The sequence below is a fragment of the Lutjanus erythropterus genome, chromosome 16, assembly GCF_056507025.1.
Source record: "Lutjanus erythropterus isolate fLutEry1 chromosome 16, fLutEry1.hap2, whole genome shotgun sequence".
Lineage (NCBI taxonomy): Eukaryota > Metazoa > Chordata > Actinopteri > Lutjaniformes > Lutjanidae > Lutjanus > Lutjanus erythropterus.
Window position 1 is genome coordinate 16,810,753 of NC_139332.1, and position 21,295 is coordinate 16,832,047.

General features: G+C 39.0%; 1 protein-coding gene across 2 annotated transcripts in view; it reads right to left on the reverse strand.

Annotated features, from left to right (window-relative positions):
* The window catches only part of vps50 (VPS50 EARP/GARPII complex subunit), a 138,848-nt gene that overhangs the window by 84,404 nt on the left and 33,149 nt on the right, over positions 1-21,295 (reverse strand). For both annotated transcript variants that reach the window (XM_084739153.1, XM_084739154.1), the window contains exons 7-12: positions 20,628-20,745; positions 18,789-18,824; positions 18,257-18,339; positions 7,995-8,037; positions 6,436-6,534; positions 1,145-1,285 (exon numbers count right to left, since the gene is read on the reverse strand). In XM_084739153.1, the coding sequence (XP_084595279.1) occupies positions 1,145-1,285; positions 6,436-6,534; positions 7,995-8,037; positions 18,257-18,339; positions 18,789-18,824; positions 20,628-20,745 (520 nt within the window). The remainder of the gene's footprint in view (positions 1-1,144; positions 1,286-6,435; positions 6,535-7,994; positions 8,038-18,256; positions 18,340-18,788; positions 18,825-20,627; positions 20,746-21,295) is intronic.

Consider the following 21,295-nt stretch of genomic DNA (forward strand, 5'->3'; position numbering starts at 1 on the left):
CAATCACTTTCTCCACGCTTCCCTCTCCTTCATTTCACTCTATTATGGAGGATCTGTAGAATCATTTGTCGAGAAATAAGGCATTTTTCACTTGGCTACAAGGCAATAAGAAAGCTACACTCTTAGAACAAAAAGTGCTAACTAGATCCCTAAAGGATTCTTCAGTTTGTACCCATTGTAGAACTCTTTATGGTTCTTGTTAAAGCCTTTTATAAAGGTTTCATTTGGAGCCCTTTCAAAAAAGTTTTACCTAGAACTCAACTTAAAGGGATATACTTATAACCATCTGTGAAAGGTTTCCTCCAGAACCCCCTATGAGACGTTCTACAGAAAACCGTTCTACAGTGTAATAGTTCCATCCACAACTCTCTGTTGGGGTTCTATTCAGAACCTTTACACCTTCTATGGGTGCCAACAAAAAGCCTCCCAGGGGGCTCTATCAAGACTTTTGAATATCCCAGGGGTTTTCTATAGAACATACTGAAGGGGTTCTACCAAGAACATTTAGTTTTATCTAGAACAATTCAAGGGGTTCAACTAAGAACCATTTTTATATTCCAAGGGTTTTTTGAAGCACATGCTCAGGGAGTTCTACAAGAATATTTTAATGTTCCAAAGGTTTTATTTAGAAAACACTGGGAGATTCTATTCTATTAAGAACCTTTTTATATTCCAGGGGTTTAATCTAGAACCCACCCAGGGGATTTTACTGATAACCCTTTCATATTATGTGAAAAAGAACCCTTGAGGAAAGAGTTCTTCAATGTTCTTCAACAATCCTTTGGAACTCTTTGGAAAGAACTCTGAAAATGGAACCTTCTACTCTTACAAAGAACCCCTGACAAATCCTTTCTACAAAAAATGGTGCTTCGGAAGCAAAATGGCTTTGGGTAGAACCTCAGCTCTTGAGAAAGAACCCTTTCGGAGCTCTTATTTCTGAGAGTGCAGAGGGGTAATGTGAGGAACACAGTGCGAGAGTGTGAGAGTGTGTCAAAGTCCTTTCAACACTTTGCTGACTACAGAAGCGGTTCATCTTCGAATTTCACATCTAACAAACAGAACTGAAACTTTTACCGCGAAAAAGCTGTTCAATTAGAGACAGAATGGATGAATACTGGTGGAATAAATTGGCCAAGCTTGTTACCGTGCACAGGTCCTTGTACTGCATCTTCTGGAACTTGGTATCAGCGTTGCCGGCACACAGCTCCACATATCCCAGCACCACTTGGAACACCGTGTTGTGGATGGCCTGGGTGAAGTGCATGTGCAGCTGGTCCATAGCGGTCTGCGGAGAAAGCCAAACACAATGTTTGAAAACTATCATGTCAGGACAATACTGACATCTGCCAGTGTTGGTCTGTGAAAAGGCAAACAGCAGGGAAATTGGGAATCAAGCTTCTTGGAGACACAAGCTGTTCTTAATATCTTGAATTATTTGCACACATTATGTTAGTTACACAAGATGGCTGAAGGAAAATGAGCATAGCTGCCTACTATGAGAACTCGAGCGTTCAAGTCCAAGTGAAAATAGACAATTTTGTCTCAATTTTTCCATGATTCACATCTCTGAAAGCAGCTCAGTTTGCTGTGGAAAGTGCCCTTAATGAAGCAATAAAGGTAGAGACATTTGTGACGTGTATGTCATGGTAGCACAGCTATCTACCTCCATCCCTGGTGACGTGCGGCACCTTTCATCTCATATGAAACACCCTGAGCCGTATGGTCATGAAATGAGTCCTTATCAGAGCACTATGCCTTAAAGGAAAAATTCCACAATTACTCTTTCACTTGTTATTAAATATCATCATCTAAAGTTATGAATTTGTCACTTGAGAAATGGAAATGATAATGGCTTTTCAAATGGCTTTATTAAAAAAAAAAAAAGTCTTGCCTCGGCAAGGCGATCGATGACTGCAATGGGAGGAGGGGGTCAAGAGGAAGCCTCCATCACAGAGAATGACGACAGAATTACATGCCATAATAAGTGATGCTGCACTGTCAGGCCTAACTATGGGGGAGGTTCCCCTGGACAGTGACTTGCCTCGGCCTGCATGTGAAGATACAGCCACTACAACTGACTGTAGTGGTAATAGTTAATTTATATTAATGGTGATATCATTACTAGTAGTGTAAATCACAAGTTTCATCACGATACATTATTAAATCGATGACACAACATTTGCAGATATCGCACAGTCTGCCATGATATGATTTTGATTCTATTTAATTCAGGGGGCTATGATCAGTATCAACCATTTAACACATTCATCCTTAAACAAACTTAAATCTTTCAGATTCAGACATGCCAAGTGATTTTTAAAAGAAAGTTGTATGTTAAAGATGATGATGTACATCGATATTTTCACTTTGCATCAATAATATTGGATCACTGAACAATCAATCGATATATATCAATCCAGACTGATGTATCATTACAACCCAAATTGTTAAGCAATATGAATAAATTACAATTGGAAATACAAAATCAAACAGGATGGTGTCAGTGTAATTATAACTTCGGTTTGGATAACAGCAGACTGAGTGCACGTGACTCCTGCGACAGGTAATAATTAGAATAATAAAAGAATAATAGAATAATGATTCTTTTTTACTTCATTGATCATTAGTAGACATGAGCTTAATTCACCACAATGTGCCCTGTTTGTGCCTTTGCATTTTTAAGTTTATTGTCCCTTATTCTCTTTCAAACTCCGGTAACATTTACCATCATTTTCTGTTTTGCAGCTCCCACCCATAGTCTTGCTGTGGGATCCCAGTGAATTGAGGACACTAGAGTCACAGGAGATGTGGGCACAGTATTGAGTGAAGCCCTATAGGTACTGGGTGTTGCAGTGCAATTAGACTTTTTTACCGCTAGCTCATGACCACAAAATGTTGTCCCCCATTCATTTGGACTGCCTGCTGCCACAAAAGTAATTTAAACATTTTTCTTTTCTGAGAGAGTTTCACTTCATCTGTCCTAAAAACACAGAAAACTGCTGGCTGTACAAAGCAAGGACAAGAAAAAGGAGCTGAATGTGGCAACTAACATCACAATAACCATCATAATCTCCAGCCACCACTCTGTAGACATAATTATTGATCAACTGCAAAAGCACAGACTCATTCTTCTGCATCTACTTACACCAAACAAGCAGATGTTTCACTCTGACAAATGTTGGGAAAGCAAGCTGGGTGTCAGGCTCATTAGGCTGTAAGCAACCAGCGCATCTGAGTCGGATAATGAGAGTGAGAGCCAAGAGGACAATGTAAAGAGAAAGAATATACAAATGGTCTAAGGTGGTATGTTTTAAGTTGGATACATGAATGTCATCCAATCTGTACTGTAAAGTGTCAGATTAAAAGAGTTAATGCGTGCACGTGTGTTTGCACCGAAAGGGGACAACACTGCCAATAAAGCTACATTTCAGACAAAGCACATTGCTGCCTGTGAGAGACAATGATGCAGCAAAGATGAGAAAAACAGCAAAAGAATAAAAGATAAAGAAAGATGAAAATAACCACAAGCTCTTAGGCAGTTAACAAAAACTCCTTGGTTACCTTTTAAGTCTGAAAATGCTCATCATCACAGCCTTGAGAGGAGTATTATTCTTTCTCAACAAGCCTTGATGACACAGTGTCTACCTCAAAGATGGCTGTTGTCAAGTCTTATATAGCATATTTATTCACACCGACATAAGCTCAAGTTTTGAATAACAATGATGCAACATGTTCATTGTTGTTTGAGTGCCAGGATAAAAACGTGGCTCTTTTTTGGTTACTCTGCTTGTGCAATAGGGTTTAATCCTACATCCTGATTCCCAGGAAATATAATAATAAGAAATCAGGAAAAATATGTTTAAAACATTTATAAAATGTGGGAATATATTTAGAAAATATGTAGGCTCCCTTTACTTTCTTAAAACAGTGAATACACTTAACATTTTAATTGGTTGATAAGTTCAAAGCGGTATGAATTTAAACACTTCTGACTGTCAATACAGTTAGTACACTAACTTAACTAAATTAAGCTAACACAACACAATGCCTGTCACCAGATTTGCATGGAAATACTTAAAAAGATTGAACGATGAAGATGCAAAGTACGTGCTGTGCTTGCTGAACAAGGGATCAAGTGCGTCAGACTGAGGTTCAACAAAGGGTTTGTTGCCACATTTGGAATCTCAGACAAAATTTCAAGTGAAAGCCTAAAACGTGCAGGAACACTGGATTCATAATTCATCCAAAACACTTGTAGGCAAAATACTGGAGATGAGCAGAATATGACGGACTCACATTCAGCAGTCTGGCCAAATGCGCAGCATGAATGAAGACGGCCATAACCTCCCAGAGAATCCAACCAAAATCTCACACCTAGTGAGTAAGAGTATTTTTATAGCTTTGCTTTTTAAATTGGAGTAATCACTGACTTCATTAGGCCGACTATGTCTCACATTGCGGCAAACTCTGTGAGAGCCTTCAGCAGCCTCTGAACACAAACAGAACACGGAATCTGTCTCATCTTAAAATTAAAAAGACTTTAAAAATACCAAACTACCTGCTTCAACAAATTATGTAAGTTTATAATATGAAGAATCATAAAATATCACTTCTGTTCAGACAGTGACAGATCACAAGCAATGGACTGGGCATTTCAACCTTGAAACTAAAGTGAGATTCAAGCTGCATGCACTGTTTATATTATATTCATTCTAATGTTGATTAACATAAATAGCGTTCTTCTGCATCAATAATTATCAATACCACCACCACCACTGTAGCTGCTGTAGTTTTGAAGTTATAGCTTAAAAACAAGTGCATTTCCCAGGATTCCCAGGATACTTCTTCTGTTCCTGGGAGAGAAAATGTCTCATTTTCAGGAAAAATAATAATCCCTATCATGCGGCGATTAATGATTACACCCTGATTTCCAGTTTCTACTGTAACTCGTTAAATACCGCTCACACATTAGCACTGCCAAGCGTAATGAGAAAACAGTGACATAATTTTATTTTAAAATGTCCACTCCATTAATAGACAGAATGTACACTGGCACTAAAACAGCTGTAAAGGAAAATGCCATCTTTGCAGAACATTAATTTAGCCAATATAAGTCAATTTCAGACTGGCAAGTAGCCATACAACCACAAAGTACAGTCTGGCCCAGCTCCAACATCCACCATAAGCCCTAAGCAGTGAACCTTCACAGACTTTAATTACCATCACCAGTAGGCTCAGTGAGAATGTGCAGAAGTTCAAAATGAGGAATGAAACAGCATTTGTGGAATCACAAATTCCATATAAACTTCACCGAAAGGTGCTATGAGTTATTTTTGGACAAGGCAGCCTCTTCACCATTTAAAATTATCATGCATAGCTGGATGGTTACTCATTTCAACTGTTACTGGACCACAATTTCTCCTACTGTCAGAGAAGGAACGTAACAAATACTTCAAGGATGACAAGGGTAATAAGCACAAAGTTTATAATTCCCCCTTACAAATCACGCCTTGATTGATTACCCATACCAGAGAGCAGTGGTACACAGGGAGGTAGAAAGAAGAATGTTGGTTTACACCTAAGCACCCAGCATAAAGTCAGGCCTATGAGAAAGAGATAGAATGTAAGTGGAGGCACAAGAAAGAGATCAGGGCAGAGTGAGCTGCGGGGGATGATGATGATGGAGTGTGTTGGTTATGAAGGAGAGAAGCCGAAGCATTACAGATCAACACTTTTAGATGACAAATATGCAGGCTAGAATGGGACAAAAGGAGCAGAGGGTTTAAAGATAAAGTGTAAGACATACAGATGCTGGTAATAAGAGATGATATTGGTGTCATTTGAGGTTGCAGTCTATTATATTTCTCTGCCATTTTTAACAGAAAATACAATATTTTTTGTTGTTGTTTTAAAGTCAGAAATATAACATACAAACATGTTGTTGTGACAGTATCATTCCAGCTATTTTTCATGTTTTGAGAGCTTATTTTATATTATCCAAGGATTATTTTGCATAACTCTGCTGTTTTTTGTGGTTGATTTCTGTGGATGTTGATTGACAGAAAGTGCAGCATTATCACAGAGGATGGCATGCACACACTGTAGCCTCAAGTATTCTCTGCTCCAATGAGAAGACCCTGAATTAACTCACTGGAGTGAAAACACTCCACTGAGGCAAGAAGGGATAATCATGAGAAAGAGGAACTGAAATAAACCAAATTACATACTTGTGTTTTCAGTGAAGGTTTAGCCAGCTTCTCTGTGGAAGATTTAAATTTCTCTAATCTAATTAAATTTTAATGAGATGTTGTTATGGAGAGGAACACACAAACAAACAAAAGGACACATGAAGTAAGTAAGGGCAACAATTGGACCATCAGATCCAGTCATGTTTAACCACTCCCCATGACCCTGTAGATGAGTGAAAACACTGACCTGTGTCTTGCCCAGAAGCGTGTAGGCCAGCTGGACCTTGGTGTAGTGCGAAACATCAAAGTGCTTACAAGTCTTCGACAGGGCGACATCAAGCTGCTCCTGGAGCCACAGATAAATAGATGACAAAGGAAAAAAAGGGGTGAAAGTGAGGGAAAAAGAAGAGAGAGGGATTATCAACGCTAAGACCAGGGATTTAGATATAGATGTGCCGATGTATACCTACCACACAAAGCCAGGGGCAGGTAATTGGATGTGGATGTGAGTGCGTATGTGTAAGTAAGTCTTTGACAAAGGGATAAAAAAAAAAAAAAGAGTACAAAAAGGTCAGCAGGAAGTTAGAGAGTACAGGGATGCGTAACCCTGACACAATAAGCCGACCTCAAAGAATATTGCGCTGATGAGGCTAAGTGATCAAACACCTTGCATCACCATGCATTTTCTCACGCTTCATGTTTAAAACTGCATTTGAACATAATACAATTGACCCTTCATAAGACCCGCACCTTTAGAAAACCAGTTTTCTGTATTTAGATATATTATGTGCTAGGCTTGTCTATGTTGAAAAGAAAACCAACTCTCAAGTTAGCTTAAGTTAGCACAACGTTAGCAAACTAATTAGCTAATCTGGATAAATCATTCACTAGCTAGGCCATTGATTAAATCCACTACATTTAGAGTCACTTTCACTTGGACTGTGACTTTTCTACAATAATCACAATATATCCCACATGTATATATGTTTAAATACAATATTAGCAGCAGGAAAATAAGCTGAAAATGATTAGGGAGTAAATACAGTGATTGTGATTATAGATTGGATTATCATGACCTTCACTGTGCTTAATTCAAAACATCACTGATAACACTTTCGTTGCATTTCTAAAATGCCTAACCATTTGTGAGAGAAGTGAGTCTTTTTATATGTAGGAAACCTGCATCACTCGGTTGCCTGGCTGGTTGTGTTTCTATAGAGGGCCTGGACAGTAGGGGATGGTTATTTGTATTTATATGAATGTTTTCAGGTTTTGGCATTCTTAAGATGAAAGTGTTAGATACCAAAATCCTTTGTGCAACTGTTTACCTGTATGATTATGAAGGATTTTGCTTTGCTTAATCACAAACTGCTGCAGACAGGTAAACAAATGGGCACCTTGCTGCATGGCAACCTATGTGTATGTGCCTGCACGCCTGTTTCTTGTGTATAGACAAAACTGTAAGTAATTAATCTACTGAGGCGCAGCAGCAGCGGTGCAGAGAAAATTGCTTTGCATACTATTTATCACACACAAGTATCACGACACAGCTAGAGATGAAACAGATATAATTTACTGCGCTTGCACACTCACAATAATGACTTTCTGAATGTGTCAATATTTGCCAGACCCAGAATGAGAACCTCAAACTATCAAAATGTCGAAATGAAGTATAAATTGCTTCTTTCGGAGGAGGGCCTCTGGAAAATTACAAGGTTAGATCACAATATTATTCACTGCTGAAGGCCTCCTTAATGATATCACTCTCAAACAATAGAATTAAAGATAAAGCAGAGGAGCACATACCTCTATTTGCTCCAGCGTGTCTTGTAGTTTGGAATTCAATTCGCTGTAAGGGGAAAAAAGAAGGTGGATTAGTACATCAATTCTAAAGACAAATAAGGAATCATTATAAGCAAATGTAAGCAAATCTTCATATTTTACAGTCTGTAACCACCAAATCATGGTTTTAGCATATAAATAATAAATTATGATATTCAGTGATGAAAACTGCTAGCAATTATGCATCGATTAACTGAGTATCATAGGAGCTAGAATATGGCACAGTTTATATTTTCAAATTAATAAAATAATCTCAAATAAAACCCCTTTATCAACATGCTGCAGCTGTGTGTCTTGTGATTTTCCACAAACAAAGAAAAGAGGGAGCAAAAGTATAAGCAATGGATGTATTTCCGACAAACATTTTGAGATGGTGAGTTTTTTGTGTTTCATGTGTTCATAATCTTTCAATTTCACAGTGGAATCTGTTATACAAATTGTGAGCGTTCACATGTACCAGACTATTACTGGTAGAAAAGGCCTATGCATCCTTTTCGTGTGATTTTGCCCCATCCTGAGAAAGGCTTTCAGCTCAAAAGCCGCAAAGCAGTAACAGAAATCAGGACTATTTTGCCCATCCCAAGACACCAGCAATTCCCTTGTGACTCCCCCTGCACTGCACCCATTGATAATCATCCTCTGTTCCACCGTTTCCCTGCCTCTGTCCCTGCTTTGCTTGGGGTCTTTTTCAGGTCAGCCTGCTCTTATGTTGTGCCTTGTGAGACCGCAGTTGCCCAAGGGAGAGAGTGTCCTTAACAAATTGCTAATTAAGCATCTTAGCTTCAGTTTAGGATGGAGCGAGGAGGAGAGAGCAGAGAAAGTGAGAGGAAACTGCAGATTGTGTCCCATGGGTCATTTACAAAACAGGTAACAAAATGTACATGCCACTTCAGAACTTCATGCCTTTTTTATCTGTCCATATATGAGTGAGAAATAATATCACATACAGGAATCCACACCAACTGAAAATCCAACATGTAGGAAATGTTCAAACAAAGTAAAGAGAAAGGTGAGCAACACTTTATTTGAAGATGTTTAAATGACACTGTCATAACCATGTTGTGACACCTGTAATTAACATGACGGAGTCTTTATGAACGTTTATGATTGTTGAGCTCCTCCTTTATTACTGTTGTCATTAAGTCTCATTCAGACGATTGTCATTTTTAATGCAAAGTTGTCCCTGTTTGAGATGTCTTCATTGTGATGACTTCACATCAACCAAGAACTATGGTGGCCAGTTTTACAGGGAATACAATAACAAGGTGGTTTTCTTGCAGAGTTTAGCTTCTGGCGCTATAGGGCAGAGGCAGCTAATTAGACAGCTAGCTATAGGGCTAAACAAGCTAACTATCTAATGCCAGCAACTACAGATAACAGCAGATAGCAGTTTGCATACATTAGCAACAAGTACGTAGCTTACCAGTGTCTGTCCATCAGGTAACTCTGTAAGCTAAGTCACCTTGGTACTATACTCTTAGTGAAAACTTTATAACAAATCCAAATGGTAGCACTTTATGTGAAGTCAAGAGAATTACTCATGACACCCTTATAAAAGCATCTGATGGTGTAATAAAGCATCTTTATGAAAAATGTACAAAATGTACAACTTTAATTTATCAAGGAATATATTCATGACACAATCACAGTGGTCTCATAATGGCCAATGTCAACCATATAAGACAGTATAATGTATAGTTAAACCATAAAGGTAAATAGTTTTGTTAAAATTCATAAAAAGACAACTGAAATGACCAAATGACACTTATTGACAACAGTCAAACATGTATAAAGACTCTTTCATGTTCATGGCAGGTGTCATGACATGGTTATGACAGTGTCATCAGTCTCATGCATACCCCTTCAAATACAGTGTTAATGAAAGCCACTACCACAACAAGAGACTTATGGATTTAACTGTCCAAAAAAAAGCTGAGACTCACATAATGGCCAGTGAGCACAATGTGAAGCGACAGACAGATGAGCTAAACACAAATACCACTCTGCTGACATTAGAGTGAGAGTTCAGAGGAAGCTTCTTACTGAACTATCAGCGTCTGAACTTGACTGCCAAGGATGATTATAACATCAAACCATATGGCACAGCAGATGCCAATGAAGTACTACTCACAATCTCCATTACTACCACACTGTAGCTGTGGTATGCGCCACAGCAATGATAACACCATAAATTCACAAGCTCAGTGAAGGCAAGTCACAGCCAGTACCCTCAGTGGAAACCACATTTGGAAGCCAGTATAAAGAAAACACCCAAAGAAGTAAGTGCTGGCCCAACTTCAGAGGGGTGAACAGATCAATGTCAGGTCCTGGCTACTGAAGAACTACAGCTGAATGTCCATATGCAGTGCCCAGGAGAGCGCTAAACAAAGGCTTACAGCTCTGGCAGCCACACTAAGGAGGTACACCAGAGGTGCAGAGGCCAACAGCATAAATGCCCTGTTTATCCCAGACCCTTCTACTATACTCCCACGCTGCAGTGTGGGCTAAACCACAAACTGAACAGTACTGGAAGAGCATATAAGAGAAAAATAATCCCACAAGACCAGCTCCACACCTGAAAGTCAGGTAGACCACTGTAGTTTTGCAAAAAAGGAACCAGTCAGCATCATAATGGTTGACAAACATTACGAACTAGGCGCCAACATGACATGATCCACACCTACTGATTAAAGGAACTAAAATGCACCAATTACAGAAAATATATATATATAAATATAAAAATATAAAGCTAAGGCCACCAGGTGATTAGCTTAGCTTAGCATAAAGAGCTAACAAGCTAACTTTGTTTCATGTATTAGAGGCTGAACACAACTAACTTACGGACATGTGGTGTGGAGACGAAGACCCTTTTAAACTTGAGACGTATATTTTTATATATATTTTTAAACAGAGACGTATATCAGCTGCTCATCCAGCATGGATGTGAGAGTTGATTTGCCTGCTCGCTGTGCTGGTGATGGGAGCCAGATTTTTCTTGGCTAGTTAAACATTGCTGTCAAAGCAACAGTGGGAAGCGGCGGTGACTACAGTGGTGAGCTGGTTATGGTGAGGACACCGCCATGTGCCAATTTGGCAGACATTGCCCAAGCCTGATGTGACTGACCTCTGGTAGTGCATGCAGTGCACAACAATATATCACCTCAATACAGCATCTCTCTATCAGTTTAATAGAAAGAAGAACTTTAATGTTGATTGCTGCATTTATGGTGGTATTCAAAATTATAACTTTGGGATTCCTAAATAGCCTGGTATACTGTAATGCCTTGATATCACCCAAGTGTAAGAACAAGGCTAGCTGTGTCCCCTTGATTTCATCTTTTTGCTAAGCTAAGCTGGCTCTAGCTCCATATTTAGCAGATAGACACTACATTGGTATCAGTCTTCTAATCTCACTCTTAGGCAGAAAACAAATAAGCGTACTCCCTCAAAATGTCAAACTTTTTTTAACACCTGGAAGGACACATGAACAGTAAAAGCTGTCATCCATCATAACCACTAAGCTAAAATGATCTAAGAGTGCATTAGCAACCTCTAAAATGTGGCCGGAAAACCAGCACAATGCTGCACACATGAATCCTTGAGGGCTCCAGTACAAGCTAAACAGCTCACTCATAACCTTGACCTGGAACTTGAATGAAAACACAAGAGTTCAACTTACAGGCAATAACCCAGGAGACCACACTGTATGATCCAGTCCTCCTTTTATTGGGCATATACTACTATAGATTAGACTGTCCACTGAGTGTTCATGTGTGTACAGATGCAGCTCCTCCCCACATAGTGGCACCCGTGATCAGACAGAATGCATAAATAACAGATGAGGAGAAAAACTTAATTAACAATCTGTTCCCTGCAGGGAACACATGGGTTTAAATAGAGTTACGTCGAAATCAGGGTAGTTTTTTTTTTCTACCACGTTTTCAATTATCACTGGCATTATCTGTCCACAGGGCCTTGAGGCAAGTTCCTCCATAATGAGTGCTGACTTGCTAAAAAGACAGTGCGTGGACTCTTGTGCTTTCGGGGTCCTGCCGGATGCTAAGATTTTGTAAGAATGCCACATTTGCTGTAGTCATGTTAGCCACAGTTGCAAGGCAGGGGAAGGGCTTCAAAGAGTGAGTCATGGTTGGCTTGGGGGAAGCAAAAGAGAGGAGGTTAGGAAGAAAAAGACTCAATGAAGAAGAGAGTCTGAAGAAAGAGCACTGGGGAAGAAACCATCAGGCCAGACCAGGAGAATGTGAACTGATTGTTTTCTTGTTTTTTCCAAGTATAAGATTAGATATAATTTCTAGATATTTGGCTCTGGCATCTCAAGTGAATTTGTGGCTCTTTCTCCATGGGTACAGTTCTGACTCCAAGATTACATTGGCCCACTGGTGGACTGGTTAAACGACTGCTCCCCTGATGACTTCATGTTAGGAAAAAAGCAGCAGACTTGCCCTCTTGAATGCTCCTCTGGTAGATAAAACATGATAAATGCTCTCTAGAGTGGCCCAATCCAGTCCAGTGGACAGTGGTACTTCAGTACATCACAACTTTCAGTATGCTGGTGCCCCACCGCATACAGCTGGTGACTTTTTTGTTTTTTTAGTGTTTTTGAGCACATCCATGGCTATGTGCTGAACGAGTTCTGTGATTCAGAACTACCAAAAAGTTACTTAATTACTTGTATGTTTTTTTATGTTTTATGAACAGTGTTAACAGAGTTATTAAATTTTCAGGTCAACTGATTCTTGTGAACATGAAATCTAAAAAAAACCCTTGAGTGAATTTCTTCAAACCTGACACAAATGTTTACTTGGATTCTGAAATTACCCGATTAAAGGGTTAGGATCACAGTGAACTCACTTAACACATTTAAAAATTACACAGAAGTATCTAATAGGACAAAATTATTAGGTTATGATATTTTTACATCCAAAAGCTCAAAGGTCAACTTCACTGTGACATTAAAATATTCAGCTCTTTGCCCGTCATCTGAACTCTGGTCTCTAAAGTGAGGACAGCATGTTTCTTACTAGAAATTCTTTACTGGAATCAGTTCAGATTTTTCCCATGAGTTCAAATTCCTTCAAAGTCTTCACTACATACGTTATATGAGTTATATGAGTGGACAGGCATGGATATAAACTGCAACTTGACTGGTTGGTGGTGCGAGACAGTAATTCTATTTTTTGCAATCGCTATTTTTGCTCTGTTTTATACGACCAATGACAGTTGACTTCTCAGTCTTCTTAACCAGCCACTCTTGGCTGCAAGTGATCAACAGCTGCTTCAGTCTGAAGTCTTATTTCAGCTACAGACAATGTATGTGGGGGTTATGTTAATGTTGACAGAACTTAACAAATCTCTGCTGGTTGCGCCTGGCAGTTGTGGTGGCATTGCAGTAGGTGCTTCACCACAGGGATCTGCACTCCACTGCATGCATTTTTCTAGTTTGTTTTCTAGACCAGAGTCCATGAAAAACTTGGAAACTTGAAAAAGGGGAATGTGTTACACATGTTCAATACCAACTCCACTGAGATTTACAGCAGAAATGAAAACATTCACCTCAACAATCAAATGTTAGAAGATTTCAGTTCATTTCTTATGGAAGGTAAGATATGCATTAATATCTCACAATGCTTTAGGCAGAGTGTGTCCATTTTTTTAATATGCTAGCCCAAAGAACAAAGGTTATTAATGTGTTTGTTAAACTGACTATCAAGTCCAGTAGCTCATGTGAACATCCAATTAAATCCAAACATTTGGAAAGCAGATAACATGTCAGACTAAAACAGGTTCGCTTGAAAAATGAATGTACCCTGGCATAACCAGAGCTCAACGTGAAGAAAAGCAAAATAAAATGTTCTTTCTTCCAAGCATACAAGCGTAACTGAAAAAGTAATGTTGGTGACAGAGAGGCAAACAAAATGCAGTGTGGTTCAGCTGAATTTGTATGCGTGAAACCAAACCTGCCAAAGAGGAAAACACCCCGGAACAACATGTCGTTCAGATCAAAGTAACTGACCCGCCTTTGAATATGTCCTAAAATTCTGCTGTTGTTTTGAGCGCTGGGGGGCTTCTATCATGAGCTCTTTAAAGCCAGCCAGTAAACAAAAATACCACTGACACCCTACTACGGCTGATACATATGGAGATCTTCCTAAAAAAAATCTGCGCTGCTACACACTCACACTGCCTCTGAAAGAAAATACACTACAACCACAAAGAGGAAAAAGGAGGCCCATGGCCCTGAATAAATTGGTTAACTGCTGCAACGCTTGCAGTGGATTGTGGGGCAGCCTGCACAGAACTGTTTGTGTATCTGAGACACATAAATGAATGAGCCCTCTGCCCTTCTTCCTACACTTTGCTCCTCTTGAACATGCAGGTGAATAGCTCTGTCCTTCAGGTACATCAGCATGCCTCAACAAACCACCTCCCTCAATACTAAGAAGACAATTAGCTGAAATATAGGTTTGGAGCTTCACCTTGAAAAACCCATTGATAATTTATGTGGCAACTTGTGTAAAATAACATATTCTGAGCCATCTACAGTAGTATAACATTGTGTGAAATCTTAATTTTGCAGCATATAACTGAGATTATAATTTTTTATATATATAACACTACTTCCAAGATTATCTTAAAACCATGTAAAGGGGGAAAATGTACATGTTCAATTAAAAAACAGAATTAGAATTACCACCTTGTAGATGTATGCCTCCACCAAAGCAGCCACCAGCCATGTTTGTCCAGATTCATATAATATATGCAATGAAGACTCTGAAGGAATCTAATAAAACGTTTTAAGTGTGTTTTTTGTCAAAATGGAAGTTATCATTAGACTGACACATATGATTCCAGTGAATACTTTCTAGTGAAAAACATGCTGTCTTAATTTACAGACCAGTTTTACAGAGGGATGCAGATAACCGATAGCAAGCTTCAAGCACAGAACATTATGATGTCACAGTGAAGGTGACCTTTGACCTTTTGGTATATAAAATGTCATCACCTCATCATTTTATCCTGTATCAGACTGATGGACAGACAACCCAACAGACAGAAAGACAGTGATGGCTGTCAGCGGCACGACACATGAAAATTCTATTTAACATGTATGTATCTTAATTTATTACTGCCACACAGTAAAAAATGCTATTTACTCTTACATCTCTGTGTGTCACAATGCTACAGACATGCTGTAGGCTAGATAACATCTTTGTTTTTCTAAGGCCACAGCAGAGTTCACAGTTATGAACACTATGCTGACATGTGGGGGTCTTGCTGTCCAACAGCTGCCCATGTGGTCTGCCTGATGAAAATGGACTGAGACGGTGCACGAGGCAGTGTTAAATGCCTTCCTGGGAAAACAGTATTGACTTTGAAAGGGTTGGGGAAAGAGACAAAGGAAGGGCAGGCATGAAACAAAGCCTCCATGTAGGACATTCAGCAGGGAATGGGAAAGCATTGCTCCAAGGTGAAATCTAAGTGCAGCAGACCGGAAACTTGCAGCTTGGGGAGGGCGAGGCTCCAGTCAGGTTTCTAGCAATTTTGGACAGACAGCCTAAGTGCAATGTGCATGCTAATGCAAAGAGTGACAGATGTGTGATCAATGCACCAATGTTAAAATCTATTACATTCAGAATGCGGTATTAGCATAATGCAAAGCAAAGCACGGGTGAAGAGGGCAATCGAATTTATATCCAGCTGCCAAAGACCATACATGAATACAGTGACATTGACAGTTAAAAAAAAAAAAGTACTTCTTTGTATAATGACCACATTCCCTCATGTGATGTAATGGGTGGCTTCATTGGTAAAAAATGGTGCATGGGTCTATTCTGCACACCACCATCCCTACAGACTCAGGGTGCATTATCACGGAGATGAAACGCTATTAATGGTAAATTAATGACACTGTGAAAACAAAAGTGATATCTGCATAAATAAAGCAGCTGCACGTCCACACAATAACTATCCACTCTGCATAATGTTGCCATATTGATGACCAGCGGTCGTTCTGTCTGTTGAATAGCATTGTCACAGCCTGAGCCCCAGTGTTTTCTGTTTTCTCTGTTAATACACTGCGGTTAATGAATGCTGAACTGTTACTGCTGATATGAACTCAACACTAACACTCATAATTAATGTCAGCCAAGTGAAGTTCTATTGCCAAAAGTTGATTTGATACATTTTCTGGTCTTTCCCAAGTCATCAAATGTTTGCATTTAGGGATGACACTCAATAATCAACTATCTTACCGACCTGTGATTGGCCAAAGTCTCCTGTCACAAGCTAGATTTTCTTAAGCCTGAAAACAGAGCCAAAGAGAAGGCACAGAAATATAGTTTTCTCTCAGACCTCTGGAATTACAATATGCTTAAAAGGTTATTATGGAACTTTTGCCCAATGACGCCAAAAATAAGCCTCCTACCACAGCTTTACATGTCCTAAGTGTCGTTTAAAAGGTCTATCTGCCGAAGCAATTGTGCATTTACAGTAGAGCTGCAATAATCAATTGATTAGGTGTAAAGTATTAAATCAATTGCCAAATAACTATTTTGGTAATCAATTTATCGATTTAAGTAATTTCAGAAAAAAATTTTGAAATTCTGTGATTCCAGTTTCTTAAATGTAAATATTTTTTCTGATTTCTTTATTCCTCTCTTACAGTAGACTGAATCACCTTTGGGTTTGGACTAAACAAGTCATTTGAGGACGCCATCTTGGGCTTTGGAAAGCACTGATTGACATTTTTCACCCTTGCCTGACATTTTGCACATAAAACAACTAATAACTAATTGGTTAATCAAGAAAATAATCACAAGGTTAACTGAAAAATTTAATTGAAAATCATAAGTTGCAGCCCTAGTTTACACAGAGCTCACTGTCTTAGGAGGCTACAAATAGACCATACACACACACAGACACTGCTACACACTTGACAAAATAACACAAATGACAGCAGGAACACCATGTAAGCAGCTAAAGAACTTCATTCTCACACACACCTATTCATGAAATGTTCTTCCTGAATCCGTAAAAGGTGTCGCAGTAAGAGGGAGAGAGGCAGTAATGGCGTGCATCCCTGATCAATCCTCAATCAATACACAAAAAGGAGCACTGTGCCACCCACCCACCCACTGCTACAATTTGAGCACAATTACACAGGAAATCAAAGGACAGAGATGATTGCCCCTCTGGTGCTCAATGTGACCCAGCTTACATCGGTGTACACACACAGATGCTTATTACACACACACACACACACACACACACACACACACACACACACACACACACACACACACACACACACACACACACACACAATCGTCAGTATACCCTGTACTTTTAAATCTTAACTTACTCTCATCTTAATAGAAGGAGAGAGAGACCAGGGTTTATCATGATGGTCATGTGTGGGCACAAATCAAAAATGGTCAAAAACATCCATGTATAAGATAAAGGTTATAACGCCTTATTGTCCGTTCGCATGGAAATTTGTCTTGTACCCCTAAACACTCACAGTTGATCCTCATGTGTCTCCTTGAATTTGTCTGCCTGTCTGTCTCTCTGTTGATGTGTTTTTCTGTCCAAACATCAGTAGTACAAGACCAGCCTGCTGCCTGCCTGTCTGTGTGTGTGTAACTTCATCTTGTAGCTGGATACATTTCAATCCAACAACTATTTAAGAGCTAAAGGCTTTCGCAGTACGAGATAAGGGATAATATGGTTAAAGCTGGCAGCCGCCTATTCCAAACAAGCCAACCACAAACTTCTTTAATACAATGGTAACAGCAGCAAGCTTTAAGTCTGAAAAAATGTCCTGGTTTAGACTTTGTACAGTTTTCCAAACTAAAAGCCCACTGGCAATATTGGCGGATAGAAGACATTTAAAAACTACTTTGACGTCATTACCAATGTAACAGCAGAGCCACAAGGCAATGCCAGTGCGCAAAACAAGAGGAAATAAAAAGGCTCTTAATGAGACCAATTACATTCCAGCATAGGGTCACAATTTTACAGGGGACCAATTTCCTAGTTTGCTCTACCCACGCAGAGATGACATCTGATGATTCCAGTCCAACATTACTCAGGATGTTCATGTTTATATCATATTTTACTCTACAAAGGTCAGAAATCTCTCTATCCAACCATAGAAAATGAAGTTGGCTGGGACTAAACATCACTCAGTCAGTCTGTTCATACTGTACCTGATGCAGCTGTAGTGTTTGAAGGTGCTGGCAGCCTTTTGACATTCCAGACAGAGCTGGATCGCACCTGGATAGTCTTCCTCCTACAGAAACAGATGATGGAGGGCACGTGAGAAATACAGTATACTGACCGGCACTGCATGTACAGCATAATCTGTATAATTTTATAACAAAAAATAATCAAACAGGCAACAAAATATCATAAAAATAGTTAATTCAGGATTATTCTGAACGCTGACAGTTTTATGTATGACTTCTGCGCATCAGTTTTGTCTGATTCAGTTTGATCTTCTTCAAACTGGTTGTTATGACAGACACTCCATGGAGAACCAAGGTTTCACTCAGTGGTAGTCAAATCTATTCCATGTGTTACAGCCGACGCTCACAGCAGATAGGCATTTGTCGGACTGTCTAGTGTGGGTTGTGCGGGTTTGGCTGTCAATGCAGAATCCCTGCTGATGTTTGACCTTTCTAGTCAACTATAAATATGTCTCTGCATGTGTGCCTTTGTGTGTAGAAAAGATTACAATACCTCAAGCATCTCGCTGAGTCTTACATCTGTTCTTTGCTGTGAGGAGAAGAAGGACAAGAGGAGGACATAAATACAGCATCAAATCACTAACAAGCCACAATATTACACACAAGTTACATGCTTTCTTGCTGTGACCCTGTTGATAAAATCTTTTAATGATTATAGCAAATGATCAATGCAAATGAGCAAATGATTAAAGGAAAGTATGATTAACTTTATCTTAATTTTAAATCTTATGTGCAATGATTACTGTAGACTTCATTGATTCATTTCACAGCAGTAGCAGGTCACACTGTGTTCATGACTGTATTTCAGATAACGGCTCTGGGTAGAGTCTTGTAGTAAGAAGGTCAGATTCCCAAGGGGATAAAAAAAAAAAACACTTGACAGGCAAAGAAAAAAAAACTTTCCTCAAGACTACAGTGGGGCTGCACAATTAATCAAAATATTACCAAAATCATAATATGATAATATGAAATTGCAGAAGCTGTAAAAATGTGTGACAAATAGAGTGGCCATGATTAGTCTTAGATTAGATTAACAGCCAACTATTTTGATAATCAACAGTTTTGAGTCATTCAGAAAAAAAACTACATTTTATGATTACAGTTTCTCAAATGTGAATATTTTTTTTACTTTTCTCCTCTGTGACAGTAAACAGGACATTTGAGGATGTCATTTTGGGCTTAAGGAAACAAAGATATATAAGATATGTACATCTTTGACATTTTATCAACTTAACAGCAGTTTGATGACTCGATAAAATGATCGTCAGTTTCAATGATATGAATGAATGAATAATCATTAGTTGCAGTCGGGCGACAAAACAGTATTATTATTATGAAGTACAATAACAATCAAAATATCCCAATCCCAATATGATTTTTTACCACATCCTGCAGCCTTAGACTACAGTGTACATGAATTATGTTGCAGCTCACAAAGATACATATACATATCAATGTGTTGATTAAAGGGACAGTTCACCCCAAAACACCTTTTTTTTCTTGGCCTGTCATGGGATTTGTCCATCCAGATTGTTTTGGTGTGACTTGCAGAGGTTCGGAGATGTAAAGACATCTGCCTTCTCTCCAATATAATGGAACTACATGGCACTCGTCTTGTGGTGCCGAAAGCACCAAAAAAATAGATTTGAAAAATTCAAAACCAGTGTCTTTCCAAAAATCAAGACCCGGGTACTCAATGTAATTCGCAGTCCCTGTTGTGATCAATTTCATGAAGGAACTATTTTCTTTGTAATAGAAAAAAAAACCAAATCAATTAATCGATAAAAGTATGGTAGCAGTCAAAACTACACAACTCAAACCAAAAACTGTACAGATGGATAAACAGCATTACAGGCTAGAAGAAATATGTATTTTTGATTTTGAGGTCAACTGCCCTTTTAAATATAAGCCGCCCGATTAATTCAAAGCATAACTGGTAGATAACTTTCTGAGTTTTATCCACCTTTCAATTAATTAAACAATCATCACACCGGATGCTGGAACAATCTGTGTAGGGCATGGCACTCATGCTGGCAGGTACTAATTTGGTCTTTGAAAGTGAACCAAATCAGAATGACAATCCATGCAGGGTGCTAGAGTGAGGATCAAAAAAAAAAAAAAAAAAGCGTGCAATTACGTGGGACTAAGGGAGATTTTTTTTTAAAGTAGGTCAGAGGTCCGCCTCAGTGATGGACCAGACTGTTCGTGCTCAGGGAGGTAAAGCCACAAGTGTAATTACCAGAGCCCACACAGATCTATGTGTCAAAATGCTGCACAACAGCTAGATGCAGAATACAGAATATGTTGAGTGTAAACTGTGTGTAAACTTTACCAGCGTCTTGATGGTCCTCAGTGACTTCAGCAGGCCTGTCAGCAGCTGTCGTCTCCTCTGATTGGCCAACAGACCCAGACTAGCCTCTGTGAATCCCTCCTTCGCCACACTCAGTTGCCTTCACACAAGATGTCACAATACAGAGAGAATATACCGTCAATACAGTTTCATACCACTGTATACTACATTGTGGTGAGCAAGAAAAATTGATGCACCAGTAGGACTCAGTACTAAGTAGGGAATGGTCTGTAACTGATGGACTGCATATGAAATACACAGAAATTATGGTGAGTTAATTATTGCAATTAATGCAGAGATGGTGGTACCAGGGGCTTCATTACAGAATCATTTCCAAACTGCTAGTTTTAAAGGTAGGAAAAATCCTATCTTCCTATTACAGGAGCAATTCTGAAATTCGTGGCTGTCACCTATCATATCTCACACCTCGTATCTTATCTTAATAAATCCTAACTAGAACTGTAAACTCAATTTTAGAATCAGCACTCATCTTGTCATGCCTCTATCTGTGCTTAGAATAAACACAAGACACGTGTTCCCCTATGGTCACTTCACTTGTCACTTGTCAAATTTACAAAATCTATTATGCCTTAAGGAATTATTACACTACAATATACGGTATACTGTTACTATCAAGATTTTTAAGAAAG